This window comes from Cavia porcellus, unplaced genomic scaffold (genome assembly GCF_034190915.1).
Source record: "Cavia porcellus strain 051 isolate PalLab524CR breed Dunkin Hartley unplaced genomic scaffold, mCavPor4.1 scaffold_13, whole genome shotgun sequence".
NCBI lineage: Eukaryota > Metazoa > Chordata > Mammalia > Rodentia > Caviidae > Cavia > Cavia porcellus.
The window spans coordinates 31,408,755-31,429,376 of record NW_026947496.1 but is presented as its reverse complement, the minus strand read 5'-3'; the positions used below and the strand labels follow the sequence as shown (position 1 = coordinate 31,429,376).

General features: G+C 43.2%; 1 protein-coding gene and 1 pseudogene across 1 annotated transcript in view; one reads left to right on the top strand and one right to left on the bottom strand.

The window, feature by feature from the left end:
• Cog2 (component of oligomeric golgi complex 2) overlaps nt 1-6,620 on the bottom strand; it is a 46,650-nt gene extending 40,030 nt beyond the window's left edge. Inside the window, exon 1 of the mRNA XM_003473489.5 lies at nt 6,435-6,620. Coding sequence (XP_003473537.2) covers nt 6,435-6,596 — 162 coding nt within the window. The 5' untranslated portion in view covers nt 6,597-6,620. The remainder of the gene's footprint in view (nt 1-6,434) is intronic.
• On the top strand, nt 2,454-2,944 carry LOC100735566 (large ribosomal subunit protein eL24-like; annotated as a pseudogene).
• Nucleotides 6,621-20,622: the final 14,002 nt, after the last annotated feature.

The window sequence follows — 20,622 nt, the reverse complement described above, 5'->3', positions numbered from 1 at the left end:
GCTTACCAAAAGAAGTGAACCACTATCTCAGAGGCATTTGCACTGCAGCATTATTCACCACAACTAGGATAGAAATAACCCAACTGTCCACCACCAGATGAACGTACAGAAAATGGGTTATAAACACAATAGGGAAGAAGGAAGCCTGTGCACTAACACTGGTAAACTTGGAGGACATTTGCTAAGGGAAGTAAGACAGACACACAAATACTGTATGAGCTAACATACTGAAAACATAAACACTGAAAACACACAAACACTGAAAACATGTAAAAACACTGAACTCATTTAAATAGAAGTGGAATGGTGGTGATTGGGGCTGAGAGTGAAGGTGGGAATGAGGAAATATGGTCAAAGGGTATTATGAATAAATTTTAGAGCTCTTATGTATAATACAGTAACTATAGTTACTATTATGTTATATTCTTGAAATTTGCTGCATTTCATTTCACAGTGCATCAAATCATCACAATGTGTACAATTTTTATATGCCAACCATACTTCAAAGCTGAAGGGGAGATAAGATATCAAGTAACAGTTTAAAAATGGGCAAAAGATGCTCAACATGACATGCTACAAGGTCTTACTTGCAAATTTAAATAAGACAGCACTACACAGCAAATGCTGGCGGATGTGGAGCAACAGGACTTCTCATTCATTGTTGGTGGAAATGTAAAATAGTATAGCCACTTTAGAATACAGTCTTGCAGTTTCTTACAAACCAAACCCAGTCTTATCAACTGTGTACCTTTGGATCTATCCAAGTGAGTTTAAAGTGTATGTCCACATTAAAAACTGCACAAAAGGTTTATAAGAGTTTTATTCTACTTGCTGAAACCTAAAAGCAATCATGATTTCCTTCAATATGTGGATGAATGAACTGGTAAATCTATATAATGGAATATTATTCAGCAATACAATGAAATGAAGCAGGAGGATTCCAAGTTTGAGCCCCACCTGAGCAACATAGCAACTAAGCAAGCTCCTGTCTCAAAATAAATAAGTAAATGAATGAATGCAGCTGGGGATATAGCTCAGTACAAAGGCCCTGGACTCAACGTTCAATACTGCCACCACCCCAAAACCCCAAAGACATGGAAGAATCCGAAATGTGTCTCTAAGGAAGCCAATCTGAAAAGACTACTGTCTAATTCCATCTACATGACATCCTGGAAATGGCAGAGCTATGACGACTCTAGAAGAATTAGTGGTTGCCAGGAACTGGGGAAAAACATACGGAGTGTGGTGATCTTTAAGGCAGTAACATTACTGTGCATGATATCCTAATGGTGGACACATGACATCAGGCATTTGTTAAAACTCAGAAATGCACAACACAAAAGAATGAACTCTATCAATAACACTCCTGTATATTCAATCAGTATTACTTGCGTATTTTCCAAATAATTCAGGTATTATTCCAAAATACTGGGGATGCTACAATGAGAACAAATTCAATCTGACTGTTCTCAAGGAACATATATCCTAACAGAGAAATGAAGAAAAAAAATAGGTAAATAAATCAACACAACATTAATGAGCAGAATAAGTGCTAGAAAGAAAATAAATGGGGGTCAGGGGTATAGCTCAGTGGCACAAGCACCTGCCTGGCAAGCACCAGGTTGTGAGTTCAATCCCCAATACTGAAAAAAAAAAGAAAAGAAATGGGGACACAGAAGGTGGATGACAAATGTGGTATGCTAATTTGGATGATGCAGGAAGACTCCTACAAACTAACATCCGAACTGAAGTTTGAATGCTGTTGAAAAGCTGGCCAGGGAAAAGCTGGGAAGAGACAGCAGATGTGCAAAAACCATCCTGGATCTCTCCCCTCCCACTCTTGCTCTCAATCTAATCCTGTGTCCAAGGCAGGTGGCACCACTTGCATTTGAAGGCTGAAACTTGGGCTCCCAAAGCTCATTCTAAATCTGCTATCAAGTAGTTAGGCTTGAGAAATTAAATATATATGCTAGCGTACACCATTGTACACAGATGATCTCTCCAAAGATCTTAAAATAATATTTCAATTCAAAGAATTTAGGTTTGACTGGATGAATCATTTTTGTTCCTAACCCCTTGCTAGGAACCTGCATATGATTTTCAAAAGACAAATTTATATTCAGCAACATCCATTTAACAATTATGTGAGCTTTGTTCTGATTTCTTTTTTCTCTTTATCCCAATTTAACAATAACATAATCTATGCAATGTTTTTAGCTCACCTTTTCAATGTAATGTCCTGAAATGCTGGACTCTATAAAAAAGCTCCAATCTGTGATTAATCTGTTTAATCAAATGTTCAAAGATATTTGATGTTAAATGCTATTAAGTTCAATTAAATAACAAAACAATCTATTTACATCATGCTTCTTGCTACCTGATTTTGAAAAAAAAAAAATCACAAGTAATAAAGGCCTCTTCTTTGCCATCTTCCCTCATGACTGCTGGCTGTCACCATGAAGGTCATGGTGTGCAGTTTTAGCAAGTATGAGACCTACCCAGGACATGGGAGGTGCTAGGACTGACAGGAAGGTTTTCTAGTTTCTTAATGCAAAATGTGAGCCTGCAATCCTTTCCAAAAGAAATCCTCAGCAGATAAATTGGACTGTCCTCTACAGAAGAACGCATAAAAAGGGATAGTCAGAAAAAATTCAAAAGAAAAGAACGAGACGAGAGTCAAATTTCAGAGGGCCATCACTGGTGCATCTCTTGATGACATAATGGCCAAGAGGAATCAGAAATCAGAAGTTAGAAAGGCCCAAAGAGAGCAAGCTATCAGGGCTGCCAAGGAAGCAAAAAAGGCTAAGCAAGCATATAAAAACACTGCAATGGCTGCTGCTAAGGCTCCCACAAAGGCAGCACCTAAGCAGAAGATTGTGAAGCCTGTCAAAGTTTCTGCTCCCCGAGTTGGTGGAAAACGTTAAACTGGCAGATCAGATTTTTAAATAAAGATCTGTAACTCTAAAAAAATTAAAAATAGGGCTAGGGATTTAGTTTAGTGGCATCAGCATCTGCCTGGCAAGCGTGAGGTCGTTGAGTTCAATCCCCAGTACCAAAAAGAATTAAAATAAAATAGTAATATTAAAGGCCTGTGAATTCAGTATTTTACCCAATTGGTAAGTTTTCTAATACTTTATTGCAAAAAAAAAAAAAAAAAAAAATGAACTGGAGAATCAAAAGCAAAAGTGTTCCAAAACACTTTTTTGCAAACAAGCTAGCTGCTATGAAACGGTGATGCTTCACACCATCAAGTGCTCAGCAACACCAGACTGCCCTGGTTTCTAACTGCTCCTTGCAGCCTCACTGATTATGTTACAGGAGGTCACACAGATTCAACTCACCTGCCCATCCATATCTTGATCTCTAAATCCACATCTTAAACTCCTTGATATTCCTGGGATGTTTCTGAGGCACCTCAAACTCAGCATGCGCAAAACTGAACTCACAGACAATAAACAAATCTCAGAAAGACAAAAAGTCCTGCTGGACTGACATCTAGCTTACTTTGGTGAGAAATGTGTAGTGCAATGATGGAACTAGAAGTCAGGGTGAGCTTGAGTGAAAGCAGAGAATACAATATTGAGCTTAAAACTGTGATATAATTGGAATAATCAGAGATAGGGGACTGAGTGGAAGTTTCTGAAAGTCAGTGGAAAGGTCTCACGAAGGAAGGCAAGGGCATGAGAACTAGGAATAAGGTGGCAGTGGGAAGATGTGGGGAAAGGAGAATGACAGGGTACTTGAAAGGCAAGGGCGTGGGTGGCCGTAGGAAGAGAGAATTACAAGGCCCCTTGAAGAAAAGTGAAGGAATGGGAGCCAGTGTGGGTGGCAGTGATCAGGAAGACGGAAAATCTCATGGCAGACAAAGAGAAATAGGAATCGCACCATGCAGGAGTGAGGTGATCACCAAGGTGAGGGCAGGCTCATCTGACAGCCTGTTTTTCTGTAAAAAGGAAGGAAATCACAAACTGAATAGAGGGCAATGCTTCACAAACTGAGCAGGGGAATGATGTGACCTCAGCAGCAGACCCAGGTACCTTATATTCTCCTGTCAACTGTAAGAGTGTGAGGAGCCTCCTGCTACCAGTCAGCGCCAATGCAATAGGTGTGGCCACATAACTTCTTGTTTTGACTTTAACTCCCAGTGAACACTTCACTGGGCACAAAGCCTTCATACAGTGGCTCCAACCTGCAGTGCCACCTCACCTACCTTTCTAGCTTTGTTCTCGACATTCTTCCATACTCCAGCCACTCCAGATTAAGAGAAGTTTCCGATACACGTTTGTTCTTCCTCTCACCACTTCAAAATCCAAGCCATATCTTTATTCACCTTTGTCCCTTTATGTACACAGTGCTATCTGGCATATAATACATGATCAATGAATACCTGTTGACTGAATAACACAACTATTGCCACTGCATTAAGAGGCTGTCCCTAACTTAGAAAACTAATAGCAGCAGGGTCCAGGTAATGACTAGATTCAAGTAATCTCAACTCTCCTAATCCATACCTGATATCCTACTTGTCTCACATGCAAAAAAACCTATACTGATGCAAAAAACCTATACTGATGCCACTAAAAAATACGTATTTTTGAGATAGGGTCTTGTTTTGCAGTTCAGGCTGGCACTGAACTAACAGTGATCCTCCTGTTTCAGTCTCCTAAGTGTTGGTATTAGAGGTGTATGCCACCATGCCCAGCTTGTATAAATATAACTCTGACAAGCAAGGACCCTATACATCTTTTCTGCCACAAAATAGTAACTTAGAAAATGTCTCCAAAGGAAATACAAACTTCAAACAACCTTTAACTTTTGGTTCCACCTAAATAATCAACATTTTACACAGAACAACTGTTCTATGTATTTTCTTCTAAATAAGAAGTGTATGTTTACTAACGCTCAAATTCCATGGTATATTCAGAGGTTTATAAGCCACTATACATGGAACTGTTGCCGTTCATTCACTTTCCTATTTGGTCTGTTTTATGATATGGGCTGTGTGTGTGCACACCATCCCGGTTTTCTACTTCCTGAAGCTGTGTTTACTGAAGGGATTCTGACATCACTACAAGAAATGTAGTGCAGCCAACGAGTCAGAATGGATGCTGGCAGTGGGCGTGAAGGAAGCCTAGGTCAAAAGGTGGAAAACTGGACTCTTCTGCACTCTGAAGGTTCTTGAGTGGGAGCAAGCCCCTGATCACTGTGTGTACCCTTCTTTCAATGCACTGTCTCCAGTATGGATCCCTAAATTCTCCTGTCTTCCTTTTATGGTAGCTTTTAGCCGGGGGTGGATTAAAGGTTTCTTGGTAAGTGAACTGACTGTTCATTCTTTCAGGCATCCCGTTCAAATTATATATAATTTTTTTTTTTTTTTTTTGGCAGCAGTTTAGCAGAAACATCTCTGTACAAGAACAGGTACAGTGTTCCACCTGTGAAAAATATGGGCACATCAGCCAGGATTGACACACCTTTCTTTCTTTTGGACAGAACTGGGCCTTTGCACTGAGCTACATCCCCAGTCCTTTTATTTTTAGACAGGTCTGGCTAAATTGCTCAGGCTGGGCTTAAGCTTTCAACTCTCCTGCCTCAGGCTCCCAGAGTTGTGAAACTACAAGCCTAAGCCTACTTTAACAACTTTAAAACACACACACACACACAAAAAAAAAACAAAACAAAACAAAACAAAAAAAAACTGCACGTAAGAGATGCGATCTGAACATAGGATCAAAAAGACAGAAGCCAATTAAACTATAAAAAATTACCACTTGATTAAAAATACATCAAAAAAGCTGAATAAAACAAATTCACTTGTTCAGTATTTCAAGTATCTAAGGAGCCCAAACGTCTACATCTGTAATCCTAAAATAAGTTACTGTTGCAAAAAATCCCAATTTTAAGAAGTTAAATATAAATTTATTTTTTGGATGGCATTTAGGTAACAACTTGGCTACCCCAACCAGAGAGGTAAAGTTCTTCCCAGTTTGGACTTAAAACCTGAACATTTCCTAGGTTGTGCCGAATCAACTGTTAGCGAAATGTTTCTAATATGTTTTTCTGTGAATTTATATCTTACAGTTCTCTGCAAATGTTTCAAGTTGACTATGCTACATAAGTAGGGTGACTTCGAAAGACATGAATGGTTGGCTTTGCTACACAGAGAAGCGCTAAACTTTCACACTCCCGTTCTAGCTTTCCAGGAGCGTCAGGCAGAAAAAAATACTCAGCGCTTTTCCCCACCCGACCCTGGGCAGGTGCGTGGATCCCGGAGCGCGTTCACACCCTCATGAGCCGCAAGCACTGGTCACCGGGCCTGGCTACCAAACCGGACCGCGAGATCCCGGGCCAGGCAACCGCAGGGCCTCTGCATTCGGCCTGACCAAGGCGCCGGTTCCCCCGGGGATCCCCGGCCGCCCGCCCTCCGGGCCGCGCACCTTCATAAACTCGTCCTTGTCGAAGCACAGCTTGTCTGGCCCGGTGGGCAAGTTCATCCTGCGTCTCTCCATCCCGCCCCGGCGAGGTGAAGAGACGGACTGGTGCGCAGGGGACGCGACGACCCTGCCCACCACGCGCGGGCGCTCCGCTTCCGCCAACATGGCGGTGTCGGGGCAGCCAATGGGCGAGCGGCGGTGGGCGGCCGCGCCTCGCAGTCGCCAAGAGCGGCGTAGCGACGGAACGAAGCGATGCTCAACAGGGTCGTGCTGCCCCCAGTGGCAGGGGGCGGCGTTGCAGCCTCATGCTTGTCCGCTGGCGGCAGCCTGGAAGAGCCGAGAATGGGGCGAGGGTCCTGCGTCAGTGGCTCCCGGGCTCACCTGTGCTTGTGCATTCTTATAGCCCGTGCATGTTGCCTGTGCTGCTGTGTCTTTCGCTCGGGCCTCCTCTCCCTGCCTCTGAGTTTTCATTGGGCGAGGCGGGCAAGGTGGCCTCTGCGGTTATTTGAAGCCGGCATGTAAATGCACGTGCATACAGTTACTTTCCTCGTACCCAGAGGGAGGTGCATGCTGTGCTCAGTGTGAGTTGCCCAACCTCCCCTACCCAGTTCTCCTCCAAGATGGCTTTGCTCACAGACACTGCTTCACAGTGACTGCCCCATCACACGAGGATCATTTTTCCTTCGGCACCCCCACTCCCACCCCATGACTTCTTCAGCTGCTCTCACATGGCCCTCCACCTGCCAGGCTCCTCCTAGGCTGCTGCCACGCACCGGGGTCCTTCTACCTTCCGAGGTTTCTTCTTGGAGGACTGACTAATACCTCGATAACCCTCAAAAGGCAATCAGAGGAAGGTGGTGCCCTGTATAGTCAGAGTTACCCCAGGTAGGGAAACGACGCTCTGACGACGTGGACATGTCACAGAGAGCTGTTCCTCACTAGGTCACCAGCCCTGTTGGAGAAATGCTCCTCGAAGTACATAACCGGACAGAAGGCTAAAGGAGAAACCTGCATCCTGAGTTCCAGATGTGTGTGCTGGGATGTGGGGAAGGACGCCTCCTTTTCTGTTTAATATATATATATTTTTTTTTTTAACGAAAACTTACTGCCATACACAGTATAGGGGACATAGGGACCCATCCAGCTACTGACCACCTGGCTTCAGCAATGGTCAGCCTGTCTGCTGTGCTCTCCACTCAGGGTGTCACATGTTGACTTTGGAGTATATGTTAGAACAAATCCCAAACATTATGCCATTAAAATATATATCAAAAAAATCCTTAGTAACTCAAAATGCCATTGTCACACCTAACAAAATGAATCTGATAGCCAATCCCTGCTTGCCCTCAGAGGTGTGATGTCAACATAAGGCCACTGTTGGTGAGTGGCAAGTTGCAAACACGGCAGCCTGTGCCCAGCATCAAGGGAGGGTGAAGAAAGATGGTTGGGGGACATGCCTCATTTCAAGGCTCTGTGCTAAATCTCAAACTCTTTCTTTCCTTTGTGTCATTTCTTTCTGATGTGGTCCTGAAAGCTTTAGCAAAATTAAATCCTAAACCTGTAAAGCTTGGTGGCATATGGGAACGAGGATCCCTGTTGCTCATTCTCCTCCCAAGATTCAATAGGGAGGGTCAGCACTCCATCAAGTGTGCTGCCACTTGGAGCCACCAGCCATGGGGATGGTGCAGCCTCATGTCAGTCAGGGCAGCAGGAGATTCCATGCTAGCTGAGCTTCCTAGAGAAGAAAAGAGTGAGCGAGAAAGATCAGTTCTGCCCAGGTCACATGGCCTCATATCCCACAGTGCTGCTGGTACACAAATTGACACAACCATTTCTGCTGTATTCCCTAGTAAAGATGACAACTCCTCTGGGGTGGCCAAATTGCCCATATCCACAGTGTACTGCATACCAGTCACTCCTCATGACCCCATCTGACATCACACCTGGCCTGGCAGGTATCCTCTGCTAGCTCCCACTAGTCTGGTCAAGTATTGTCCACTGCTAGGTTTTTAAGTCCCATCTAGTAATGATGCCTATCTCAGTTTTTGGAGGAAGTGTAAGTTAGAAGGTGGATATAAAGTACCTAACTAGTGGGTGAAATGATAAGCAGTATGCCCTAGTTTCCTTCTCCTTCTTGGATCTGTACCTCTCCTCACATTTTCTACCTGTTTAAGTCTCTCTTGCTCTCGTCCTTCTTGTCTTCCTTTCTTTGCAAAGCTTATACCTAGTACCTCATTTGTAAGTAAATATTAACTCTACTTGTCTTTGGATCTCTGGAAAATTCCTCGTTCCCTATTTTCAGTGGTATGCTGACAAGTCCCATTTCTTTCTTCCCACTCTCCCCTATTTATAGGTCTCCCATTTTTGGCAGGTTTGCTACTGAGCACTCAAAAACTTGCAAAGAGAAATATCACGCTCAGGAAATTCATGTGGGCATTTTCTCCAGTCATCGTCATCCTGTGCTCATTCTGATCCTCGCCTGAATGGTTGTATCAAGGTACCCAAATTTTCCAAGAGAACTGGAGTGGACTGATAATTACTGAAGGGCAAGACGTCTTTGGTTCCTATATAAACTGTGTATTTCCCTTGAAATCTCTGTATGGCCCCACATCCTCATGGTTCTGGCCCCTGTTCTGACTTGTAACAATAAACCCAAGATCATTACATTATTTGTAACTAGTTAGGATTGCAATCCAGGAAACCAGAGTCAAACAATTTTGAAAATATGCTTGGAGGTTTTACAAAATAATGGATGTATTTATAGCTTTTAATTGCAAGGGGGCTAGAAATTAAATCACTCATTAGGCAAGAATTATGAGCCATATCTCCTATATTATGTTTCTACCCTGCTATGATCCACAGTCATTTGAGGTGGTTTGATTCCTGAAAATTTTCCATTTCAATTAGAAGATGGATTGATGTTAGAGGGCCTTGCATTCTGCCTCATCCCCTTAATCAATTAATAAATATCATGATAGTATCTGAATATACTTCCGCACACATTTTATAACAGATGCAAGGAATACCAAAAGTATGGGTAATGTTGTTTTCTTTTTAGCTCTACAGAATATATTGCACCATTGAAATGAACCCAAAAGATTTCATGTGTCCTCAAAGAAAAGACAAGCATTGATTAGCACATTTTTTTTCTAGTTATGAGATTCTGTGAGATATTCTGGGCTTTCCTTGTCTAAGCTATTTTGCAACTCTGAAACATTGTAGATATCAGTGCAAATGATGCAGTCTGTCTGGGGGAAGTGTAGTTAGCCTTCTCCCTGTCCTTTGGAAGAAACAGTTTTGCAGCTACAATGTTAAGCAAATTCACTTGTACATTCCAGATTGTACATGTTTGCTCTTTGAATCCTCCTTGGATTCACTTACCTCCAGCCCTTTGGGTCTCTGTGTCTTCCTTCAAACATGCCATGCATGCTCCTGCCTAGTGTTTGCTGGATATTTGTTTTAGAACTCTCTTTCCAGTATCAAAACTCTCTCTTTGATCAAAGGAGAGACTGCTGACTCAGCCCTAAAAACGTTCTCCCTGGTACTTCCCTTCATGCCCTGAAACCTGCTTTTCCTTCCTTTCAAATCACCCCTTCTCAGCTACACAGATAACTGTTTATTTGTTTATTGTCTGGCTGCTTCTCCATAAAACAGAAGCCTTGTGAGGCCTTCACCTTTATCATTTGGTTTTCTCTTCCATGTCTAGGTATCTGGAAACTGGAAGGAATTGCATAACTATTGAAGAAATTGCAGTTCCCTGGTTTCTATGTTTTCCTTTATTCTATTTATTTTCCACACAGCAGCCATACTGATCTTTTAAAAAACACAAAAGGAATACTATCACCCCCTCCATCCACAGAATGACAAATTCTTTAATGTCTTTTCATTGTCCTGGTTGTTTAAAACCAGGCCAGAAAAAGATTTCAGGGTATCCAATCCCAGTACAAATTTTAAAAACATTTTAACACTAAATCCTAAAATAAATGTACTAGAAGCCTAACAATGTTGGATTTCATCACATTCTCACAGATCTTTCTTCTCTGTGTCTGTCCAACTGCCCATTCTTCCCTTCTGCTGTAGGCCCTCAAAACCCCTGCCAGAATGACTACACAGCTTTCCAACTTGCCTCCCACTTCTAGCCATATGTTTTCTCTCCTCCACTCCCCACTTCAGTTCATCCTCTGCATGGACTCCAAAAGGATCATTTGAAAATGTGTATCTTATTATGTCCTTCTCTTACTTCAAATTACTGTTTCTCTTAAGGATGTCATGTTTCATTAATGAAAGATCTTTTTAAAAAAAAAGACCATTTGGTAACAAGTGGGGTCAACCCAAAGTGAATCCATCCAAAAGAAACACACACAAAGAAACGCAATGAGTTTTGCTTTTGCAAAGGTTGGATACCACTGAGTTTGTAACATCAAAAGAAGAGCTGAACAACTAGGGTCTCCTGACGGAGAATTCAGTTAGCACAAGTCCTTTTTTGGCTAGCCTTGACTGTGTTTCCTCGGCTCCATTTAGCTACTTTGCTGTTGGATCATGGTCTCTTCCAGTGTGAGTGAGAATAGTTGTTTCCAGATCCAGGGTCAGAACCTTATGGACCAGCAGCTCATGTAGAAAGACGATGGGTGGATCCCACCACATCTACATCAATCCTACAGAGACCTCCCACTGGTCCTGTCTGGGTTAACTGCACCAATCATCATTTCTACTGTTTCCCAACCAGACTACAGGAATTACCTGGGAAGTGGTGGGCTCTGTCCAGCAGGCAGATGAGAGAACACGGAGGTCGGGTACAGCACTATCATCACCATCTTTCACAGTGCACTAAACATGCAGCATGAGATTATCCAGATCCAAGTCTGCCAGCCTCTCAGGGCCGCCCTCATCCACTGTCCCTTGTATATGTGCTCTGGCCACAGTGACTATGTGGATCCTCAGGTGGTTTTGCTTCCTCTCACTTCCAGATGGTCATACTTACTGCTCGAGGAGGCTAACACATTGGTTAACAATGAGAAGATAACCCTTTCCCTCACCCTTTAGGGGCCATCTCCTTCATCACCCCCTCCAGGAAGTCTCATTTTACAGAATTTCATTATTACACAGTAGCACCTAGCCCAGCAGATCAGGAGACAGCGTTCTAGTTTTGAGATTATTTGTCTTCCACATTTCCTAAAGGAGGAACAGTCACCTCCTGAGGGGCACTTGGGCTGGTCAGGGGCAGACGGAGAGACTTAAGCATAGTTTCCATGGGAGAGGAGGAAGGGAGGGGGCAGGTAGTCTTTGGTGAATGATTTCAGTGGGTTTTGGGCACAGCGGCTGTCCTCAGTGATAGTACCTAACCCTGAAGTGATTAGAGCAGGGAAACAGCAAGAGGGTCCTATAGAGGAGGTGGTAGGTGTGGCTGGGCAATAACTGGTTTGCATCTAAAAGGTGCCTCCCTTGGGTGAGCCCTTTAGACTCTGTAGGAATTAGCTAGCCCTGATGGGACAGTCCTCAGGTCAGTATGGCTCCCTATGTCAAAGCACAGATGCCTTCACAGAAAGGCATAGTTAGTATAATCTCTGACAGCTCTTCATCTTCTTCCCCTAAATCAGATTTTACTCTGTCCCTACAACCCCATGCCGTCTGTGCATACGTGTATCATGCACTAGTGGCAGGACCAGCAACATTGTCCCAACTAACAGCCCAGAAATTGCTATCTTTCAAATTTCTTCTAGAGAAGTGAGAGAGGGCTTGTAACCATTTTCAGTTACATGGAATGGATATGAGACCTTACTTTGTACTCACAGCTTGGGCTGAGCTGGCCAGCACAGCCTCAGGCAATGCTATGAATATGTACTTTGTTGAGAGACATGGATGGGGCTCTAAGCTTCCTCTATAGTTGTTCTGAGATTCCGTACCTTATAGCACAGGACAGCCAGCCACAAAACAGCAGAGAGGAACTAGCACAGCACAGAGTCAGTTTGAAGAATTCTTAGAAGACTTTTAGGAATGCAAGCATATTTTAGACATTGTTAGTGGCACATCTTTGAAGCAAGTATTTTCTACCACTATCTCTTTAAATCAGGGAGATGTCAAGGCAAAATGTTATGAGTCAGTTTTTATTTGCAAGTATTTATCTCTGCAACAAAATTTTTCTCAAGAATCATACTACAAAAGAATGCAACATAAAACACATGTAATTTGGACTCTGACTCTCAGATTAGCAAGCATATCTCCTCGTTTCACATTTTTTATCTTATGGTTCTTATTCACTGACCATAAATTAAGTTATAAATGTAAATGTTTGGTTACAAGATGAATTTATTATAATAAAGCATACTTTATTGGTTTTACATGTCATGGCTTTTGGTTAATTTTTTCTCATTTTTAGAAAGAGAATTTATATTTCAGAGCAGTGTCAGGTTTGCAGCAGAACTGAGGGCCAGTTTTGATCCAACTGTGCCTTCAAAAGCAATGGAAGATTCCTCTGCAGCCTTGCAGGAGACCCACTGAGAGACCCTTTAAGGCTCCATTCAAAAAGATCAATACTGATGGACTCTTCTTGCTGCAAAGATCCAGCCCGATTGCCAAGCTGCACTTTCTCTATTCTTGTTTCTTTGCCTTACTGGTAGAAACAGAGATGCTGTGCTCCATGGGTGGCTGCATAATTGTTTTAGTTCCATTGCTAAATGTAATTGTTTCCCTCGTGTCTGTAGCCCCCCTTTGATGTGTGCTCTGCAGCCAGGTCCCTAATGACTATGATTAGTGCACCCGCTGTGCAGGGATGGCTCGCTTAACATCCTTTAGCAAGGGATGCGTCTGCATTTCCTGTTCCATGGATTTAGCTGTTTCTCTTGACATCCAACGACTAAGTTAACAGGAGGAGAGTTTTTTTGTTTTGTTTTGTTTTTTTAATCACTTGATTCAAATGTCTCCATTTCATGTTTCAGAGCACTGAGAACAGGGCGGGAGGATGACAGAGGACAGAGACTGCAGAAACATCATGTTACGGAAGCCATCCCCCCATGCCACCCACCAGCACAGGAACTAACACAGACGTTATGCTTTGACTGTGTTCTCCAAATGCGTGAGTTATAAACTTTGTCCCCAGTGCAGCAGTGCTGGGGAAGGACTTATGTCATGGGCTCTGCCTCATGAGGGGGTCAATTGTGAAGAGTTCTGATAAAAGGACAAATTTGATTCCTCTTGTCTCTCCCTCCCAGCCTTGGTCCTCGCCTTCCACCATGGGAGAAGCATCCAGGGAGCTTGTGTCAGAGGCAACACTGCTATCTTGAACTTCCTCATCTCCAGAACTGAGAAATAAATCTCTGTTCATTATAAATCACCAAGTCCGTGATGTTAGGTAATTGTAGCAGAAAGACAGTAGACACCCTGAGAGAGACAAATGACAGGCCCTCAGCCACCACAGTCAGAGCCTGGTCTTGAGAAGAGAAGTTGCCCTCAGGGTCCTGAATGAATCTCAAGCTTCCTTCCTACAGAGGCTTCAGAGTGTTTTATAGACACCGTCCTACCCCACCTTTCCTTGGCTCTCCTGACATAGTTACTACCCAGCCTGGGAAAACTGAAGAACGTAAGTCTTACATGTTTCCAGATGCCAGGGAGAAGCCAGCGAATCATCCCTTTTTCTAGGTGCTGCCGGAACCAAATGAAAGATGCCAGCAAGTTCAAATGATCCATCAGGGCTTTAGGGTTAGCTGGGTTAACCCAGCTTTGACCTAAAACCGAAGCAGGACTTCTTCCTTCCTGCCCTGAGCTGAAATGTGGAGCCCTGCGGTAGCTGCCTGCTTGCCCTCTGCCTACCCCAGCACAGGAAGACTTGTGCTATTTTGCTCTGGAAGTGTCGCAGTTCTTGCTGCAGCAAGGCTGTGTTAAGATGTGGCATGAGGTAAAGGTGACATCTCCTTCCTGCCGGTGCATCCACTGATTGATACGCTGCTCCCTAACCCCGCAAGGAGGCAGCCAGCTGCCGTCTCCTGACTCACTCCTGCCATGGCCCAGTGCTGCGTGTCTTCGGAGGAAATATGTGATGATCCAAGGAACTGAAAGCAAATCTCCAAATTTAGCAGTATTCTCCACTGGGTTTCTAATTAGCTGTAACTGAAGTTCATGTATTTTGTCCTCTTTATTTTTAAACTGCCTTCTGGAGATCAAATGAATTTACTTAGACAAATTAAACCTGAAAAATATGGTGAAATAACAAAGTAAATCACTTACAAGGGTTTTGTTAAGTATTTTTTTTAAAAAAGAATTTCAAACTTTGTGGGTAGGTAAAACTCTTATTTTTGTTGATGAATGTCAACCAGGTGCCTGTATCCACAGCCCAAGGGGTGATGGGGTGTACGGAAGTTGTGCTCAAATCTCAGAACTTGGACACCATGAGAACAGACCAATCATGAACACAATGAACAGCTGGAAGCTGAGCTGCTCCAGCATAATCTCTGTGATAGAATTTTTGGCGTGGCTAAAGAGATAGAAACATGAAATAAAAGTGGCCTTTATTTTAAGAATGCGGAGAGAGACCCCACCACCACCACTGATGTCTGGCTTTTCTCTCTGCTGGGCACTTGTTGTGGGGGGCATGCATATAGCTCAGATTTGGGGTGGTGTCTAAGGAGCATTACTGATACACAAGTAGCCCATTAGAATTCATTTCGCATCACAGGTAAATTGCCTAGGTGCGGAGAAGGTGACCTCAAGATAGAGCCCCTTGGTTCCGCCTCCCAGCTTCACACCGCTGCAGCGTCCCACTTAGGGCAAAATTCTTTCATTCTGCATCTGTGATATAATGGTGGTCATCCATATTTATAGAAAGCTGTGTGTTTTTGATGGTCCTATCAGGTAGATCAGAAAATTTTACTTGAGGAATAGAAGTTTCTTGTTGATCATTGCTGACAGTTAGATATTTTTTTAATTCTCATGTTTTAAAGTTAATCTTGTTGGTACATTTGAGCTATACAAAATGATAACATTCATCATGGGAAATTTGTACCTGTACATGATATATCTTGGTTCTTCTTTTTCCCCTTTCCCTCCCCTCCCTTCAAGTCCTCTTCCCTTCCTTATTTACAAAAGCTCTGTTTCCATTTTTCTTTCTATTCTCTTTTTTCCTTTTCTTTTTCCACCTCCCAAGTTTCCCTTCCCATTTGAACATTTTCTTCCTATTTAACAATATCTTTTATGCATTTTGGTCCTTATTTACACTTTCGGTTTCTCACACCAGGGAGAATCAGAACTTTTTAAATATATAAAAACAGGCATCTAGATGCAGACTGCACCTTGTATGGTACACACAGAGCATGTACATGGCATGTGCACATGAAAATGCACACAGAACTCAACTGTTACTGTGAAATAGAAAGCAGTGAAGCCCACCTCTCCCTTTTACCTCAGACAGCCAGAGGGTGCAGTAGCACTAACAGTCTTCACAACCTCCCCTTCACTGCCCTGAGGGTGGCCCCAGGACATTAGCCCCACTGTCTTCCCACTGCCTTCTGTGGTTGCACCCAGGGCTGCTCTCTGCACCAAACTCATTCCTGCAGCCCTGATAGGATTCACTGCAGGAGCTAGTGCCTCTCCAAGGACCACATGTGACAAGAGCAAAGTCTGGGAAGGGATGGGGCCGATATCCCCAAAATTCCCAAACTCCAATAGGCTATGATGGATCTCCTCACAACCTTGACAGAGATTCCTCTCAAGCTGCCACAGTCACAGTTTCAACCATGTTAATTCTCTGGGAATGAGGGAGCTATAAATCAAGCAGTCATTTCTCCTCCAGTTGGGTTGAGCTTTGCAATAGCTGGAGTATCCTAGACTAGGCCCACAGCTACCCTGGGAGAATCTACCTTGGCCAAACAGGCTTCAGACACCAGTCTATCCCAGATGACTACTCTGGAGCCACTCCTGATGATTTAGCCCTGTGACCTCTAGACAATCCTGCTAATACTGTGGAAGTTCTTAAATATGACTGTAAAGTGCAGGAAACTACCCATGTATACAGCCTGCTCTTCTTATATATAACCGGTACCCCCTCAAACTTGTTGGTCAATAGGAGAGCACCCCCTCCTGTGTAGTGTCTCCCTGTGTTCAGCATAGATCCCGATAAATCATCACTTTGATGATTCTGTAAACCTACTCAAGATTCTTCCCTTGGGTAGTGTGGAAAAAATAGGCTGCATTTACAGAGTTGGTAACACTAGGGGCTGCCGGCTCTGAAGAGCTCAGAAAGCAGTGGAACAGCAATGAGTTAAGAGCAACAGAGACCTCTCAGCACCAGTGGAGATTTGACCCGTGGAGACCTGTGGTGACCAGTAGAAGAGCCCTAGAGAGTTAGCAGAAGCTGCCAGAGGAGCTCCAGAAAGTTGCTGAGAGCTTCTGAGAGCGGTAAGACCAAGGGTCGAGAGCCTCAAACATCAAGTTAGCTCAAATTAAGCAAAAGAATACCAAATCATTGGTAACAATTGTGAGGATAGAACCATAAGCATCCTGTGAATGGATCAAAGAAGTTGCAGCAACATAGAGAAAAGAGATGCAGTGATTTAGGGTGTATGGGGAAGCTTCACATAGGTCTGATGTGGCTGTTTACATAGTAGAAAGACTATGTAAGAAAGAATAAAGAATTGAACAGTGGGTTGTGGACAGCAATCAATGGTCCAAGGCCAGGCAAGTGACCAGGAGCCAGTGAGCTAAAGGTGCACACTCAATGTTTCCCTGAAGAAGAGAGCACAATTGTAAGACACACTTCTAAATGAGAATTGTACCAATTAATTGTGACCCACCATTTGTTATAAGATGCATTGCAATTTCAGAGATATTAGAGTACAAAGGTCAAAATGCACCCCAGTGGCATCCAGCCTCTAGAGCTCTTTGAATTCTTGTATTAAGCCCCTATACAATGCTGTCCATACTCTGTGACCAAAAGGTAGGTCAGAAATGAGCCCACTTCAAGTGTAAGATTACTTTTTAAAGCCTCTCTCCTTGCCCCTCTGTCCCTCTGAACATCAGTTATGAGCACATCCTGAAAACAGGCTCTGCACCCATCAGCCTGCAAAGAACCAAGACTTTTCAGTAAGAACATCAATGAACCTGGATGTGGACTGTTCAGCTTCAGATACCTGCAGGGCCAGCTAATCATTTGATGGTATTTTGTAGGAGAATTTGAAAGAGAACCATACAGCTCAGCTCTTCCCAGTCACTGGCCCTCAGAAACTGTGAGCTAAAAGTTAAATACTTATTCCTTTAAGCTTCTAACTTTTGGGAGTAATTTATTATACATTCATAGGTAAGTAATACACATGGGATCAATGAATACAATAGGTAACAAATTTATACCAGGTAAATATTAATCTAGGGCTCAAAAACAGAGAAATTCACTCAAGTTAAGGCCTCCTTTCAAGACCATTTAACCTCCCAGTGCCTCAGAGTCAGAGCAGATATTAAAAAGGGGTCATCAATAGGACTCAGGAAGCAGATGATGTGACTATGAATGGGGATGGTTTACAGGAGCTGGATTGAGATGTACCAGGCCAACATGAAGCAATCTGCCTTTGCTAGGAGCATTTCCTCTTCCTGCCCAGATAGAAGCCAGCTCTAGAACAAAGACCCATTGTACTTCATGGAAAGACGTACGATCCTGTACAAAGCAGCTCAAGGTGGGTGTGGATCCACACTTTTTAGGATGCCAGGATTTCAGGGAGGTTCCAAATCAGAGACAAGGCTAGAGGCATTATGGTTTATTGAGCATTCAAGGTATTTTTGCTTTATTTTGGTTTATTGGCCAGAAGGCAACCACCAGTGATTTTAGACAGAGTTAAGACAGCAATGATGAAGTTTAGGAAGATTAAACTGACTGCAGTGTGTAATATAAATGTGAGTAGGAAAAACTATGAAGGCCGTGGCTAATTTCCAGCGTGGCAGCATCAATTTAGACTCAGCAGAATTCAGCTCTTCGTATCCCTCTGGCTAACTGCCCAGCTCAGAGGCAGAGATGAGTCTGACCTTTCCACACCAAGGGCCTCTCCATCACCTCACTCTTTTAAGGTTGAAGTTGTCTGAGTTGTTGTTGGGGAGCCTGCTGAGAGCAGGGCCGAGGCACTGAGTTAGGGAGAGGCCAGGGCATGAACAAGGCGTGCAGAGGAGGACAGCTTCCCCAAGAACATCCAGGCAGTGCCAGACTACATGGTTGTAGATGGGAGAGCAAGAACCCCATGGTTTCTTTGTTTGATGTCCTGGAGATCCCAGTGACAATCCAATTCAGGTCATGGTCTTACTAGTAAGACATTGAGCCAAGTCTTCAGAAAAGGTTTGATTCCTGTCTCCAGATCCCAGGCCTGCCTTGTGACACCTGTTTACTTTGCTGTCCTCCTTAAGTGGAAGTCCCCTGCCTGGAAGGGGATGTCTACATGACGAGACTTTTTTTATTTTTTTGGTACCAGGGATTGAACTCATAACCTTGTGCTTGCCAGGCAGGTGCTTATGTCACTGAGCTAAATCCTCAGCTGTACATGGTGAGACTTGGTACGCAGCTTTTTAGAAAGGGGACTCTTCAGTCTGGTGCCAGTTTCTTTTTCTAGACAAAAGTAATTTTTATTTCTAGGTTGAAGAGAAAGGAATTCTTGTCCAATTTAGTCACTTTCCTTGTAATTAGAAAGTCAGCAGGCAAGCGTTCTTTTTTAAATTTATTTATTTTTATAAAATGAAGTTTATTGAAAATGAACTGTACTTCGACTTCATGGTGATAAAAACAAAACACATCATTTGTAAGAGTGTTAAAATACGAAATAGTGATCAATCCCACTGCACAATTTATAATACAAAAAAACTAGGAAAAAATTATAATTTGTCTTTTTATAAGACTGATTTTAGAGAGCAAATGGACCCATAATATTTATTCAGAATTTTTTTGTGTATATCCCTGTGCTTAGACCCTGGCAGACATTGCTCGCTTTCATAGGACACTTGAGGGAAAAGGCCGCTTCTCTCATTTCTTTCATTCCCTCTTCCTGAGTCATTTCTCTCATCTCCCAAAAGTCACATTCTTGACTTGCAGCAGGTCATGCCACCTGAGAAGGGAGGAAAGTCACCTTGTGCTTTACTGTCATAATATGATTGAGATGCCTGTTTACAAGATTAATAGCACAGCATTATTTACCAACCTGTGCATTTTATTAAACATCATTTTCTTCTCTTTATGTTTCACAAATACAAATCCTGCAGGGTTCTCTCCTTGGCAATATGGCAATCTAATTACCCAAATCATTTTCCCTGCTGAAAATAACTAAAAAGATTGAAAATCAAAGCCTTCTTAACAGCCCTAATGAATTGGCAAGAGACCAAGAAATATGCATGGAAACCCCAAGGGCAGTGGGCTGGAGAAGCCAGCAGGCAGCTCTTGGCTTGGGTTATTGGACAAACAAAACCTGAGCCCTGGCTTTCTCAGCCTCTGGGAACACTAGGGAGGAGGTATGGGACAGCCACATCCTGACACACTTCCACAGTCAGGGCCTTGGGTAATCTCACCTTCAGACTTGCTGTGGCCATGAAACACAGCTAGCTCTCCCACCACAGACCAGTATAGCAAGGAAAATAGCCCAGCTCCTTGGCACAGAGCAGAGGGAAATTCCTGCCTGCAGCCGTGCCTCAAACAGATCTGTGGCGCAGATAGCAACCCCCACCCCTAGGGAGAGCAGCAGGGTGATGTCTAGCATCTAGCTTCAAGATCTCTGGAATGGGATAGGGGCTGGTCTCTTAGGCAATCAGCAAAACAACAACAACAACAACAAAAAAAACCAACCCCCAAAACCCACAAAAGCAAAGAACAAAAAAGCACAACACCACCACCACCAACAACACACACACAACAGTAACCCCTCAAATGTAAATCCTCCAGGAAGGAATCTGCCTTCATTTCAGGCATCAGAGGATTTCTGGGCTAACAGGTAGCTCACAGGAACACACAAGAAAGGTTCAAGGAAGTGAAGTGTCATGATCAAGAACTCAAGAAACGGCAGAGAAGAGAAACTGACCTTCCACACTGAGTTATAGGCACAGAGTTAAACTTTAGTTTAAAAAAAATAGACAAACTTTCATGATTAAGGAGATTGGAAAAAGAATGAAGTTGAATGCCTAGAAACAAATGTGATGATTGAAATAAAAATCTGTACAGATGGGCTTAGTGCACTGTAAGACA